Here is a 1,924-nt window from a genome sequence, read left to right as displayed (position 1 = left end):
TGAAAATAATTATATACAATTTAACCGAATAAATATACCCCCGATATTCTTTTATCTGGTTTTCTCAAATAAAAAAAAAGAGGATAAAAAGGTATGAAATTTGTCCGATTTGACCGAACTTGAAAACAATAGTAAAAGTCAATCCTTCTTATACTTTACCCCAAAGTAACCCTAAATTTTGACCGCGTTTCTACTTTCCACAAAAGACAACTACGAAATATGACGTGCACCGACTATTATCAGCCGACCACGTACACATGTTATACATTGGAATATTCATCTTTGCGCCGTAATTCAGTAAAATTCTGATAACTAATTATAATATTACAGTTACCTGTTACGATTTAATTTAAATTTGAATTATATTCTCTATATATACACGTATAGCTAATTTGTTTTATTTTGCTGATTGCCTTTTTATTTTTATTTTTTTTGTCAACAGAAGCTCTAATTAATTTGTGCGTTACACAAAAGGGTTATGAATGAGGACGATCATCGTCATGTTTACATGATGAGTGAGGGGGTCTTGGGTAATGTTGAAGAATTTTTTGATTTCTCAAGTGATGGTGGTGATAATTATTGTTATAATTATTGTGATAATAACGCACAAATTTCTGCTGCTAATTCTCATGGCGAAGAAGGATGTGGAGTTACGCCCACTTCCGAGGAGAATGAAATTGTGAGTCATTTTCCAACCTGTGAGGTTTAATCTTTTTAAAGAAAATTTTGAAGAGTATTAGAGAATGTCAATTATGTTTTTTTTTTTTTTTGCCCCTTCCAAATTATCTCTTTTATTTTCTTTATGAACGAGGGGGTTTCCCTCGAAATTATCCTAAATTTTTTTTCCTTATCAAACACTGAACTCTGGGGTGACCCACAACCCCAAACCCTGCAGAATTCAGATTTTTTTTTCCTCCATGGGACTCTCTAGCTAACAGTGTTAGTGGTATAACTCGTTAATCCATTAACACTGCTGCTTAGAAATATTTGAAAGTTTAGAGAGATTTGTGAGACACGCCAATGTTCAGGGGGTTTGGTATAAAGGGTCTGGCATAAAAGGAAAGTTTTTAAAGGGCTTTTCTTTAAATTTACCCTTTTCTTTTCTTTTCTTGAGAACATGGGTTGTAAAGGATTTGTGCTAGGATGGTAGGGGGCAAAAAATTTAAAGAATAGTAATATAATGCATACTGCTAAGGCTTCCCTTGTATTAAAAAATAGTAATAATAATAATAATAATAATGAGCATATTACCATATAATTTTCTTATGCCCAGCCGTTATGTCTCATTTTTTGTTCGATACAACGTGACACATAAATTTCAAATTACTAGCTCTTTTCTTTCGATGCAGAACAACGAAGCAAATGCTGGCGAAAAGGATTGGGTCACAAGTTTCTTCGATCCACAATTCGACATTGACATTCCGGCCACCTTCGTCCCTGTTAATGATTTCATTGACAACGACGAGTCTGTGTTCGGCCCATTAAGCCCGAAGTCCGTGCTGGACGAGCCCATCATTATCAGCCTCAACCAAGAAGGACCGTCCTCCTCGTCGATCTCACGGCCCCCAATTCGGCGTATGCCCACAAAGCCCATCCCGGCCCGGCCCCGCACCAAGCGAGCTCGTCGGCCAGCATCGGTCCGCTTCACCGCCCCGGTCATCTCTCCATCCGTCGAGGGCCCTCCGGCGATACCGGCATTTCTCGACGCGACCGAGGGGCCCATGAAAATTCACCCGGTGAGGAAAATGAAGAAGGAGGCCCCCAGAGTCGACGATCACCCTGATGGAATTTTGCCGTTGAGAAAATGCAAGCATTGTGGGGTTTCAAAGACGCCACAGTGGAGAGCAGGCCCAACGGGCCCTAAAACCCTGTGCAACGCCTGTGGGGTCAGATACAAATCGGGCCGGTTATTCCCCGAGTACCG

The 1,924-nt window shown here is 39.9% G+C and overlaps 1 protein-coding gene across 1 annotated transcript in view; it reads left to right on the top strand.

The window, feature by feature from the left end:
- The window catches only part of LOC109831060 (GATA transcription factor 5-like), a 5,795-nt gene continuing 4,104 nt past the window's right edge, over positions 234-1,924 (top strand). Inside the window, exons 1-2 of the mRNA XM_020398398.1 lie at positions 234-679; positions 1,350-1,918. Of these exons, the coding sequence (XP_020253987.1) occupies positions 479-679; positions 1,350-1,918 (770 nt within the window). The 5' untranslated portion in view covers positions 234-478. The remainder of the gene's footprint in view (positions 680-1,349; positions 1,919-1,924) is intronic.

The sequence above is a fragment of the Asparagus officinalis genome, chromosome 1 (assembly GCF_001876935.1).
Source record: "Asparagus officinalis chromosome 1, Aspof.V1, whole genome shotgun sequence".
Lineage (NCBI taxonomy): Eukaryota > Viridiplantae > Streptophyta > Magnoliopsida > Asparagales > Asparagaceae > Asparagus > Asparagus officinalis.
This window is presented reverse-complemented; position numbering and strand designations above follow the sequence as displayed.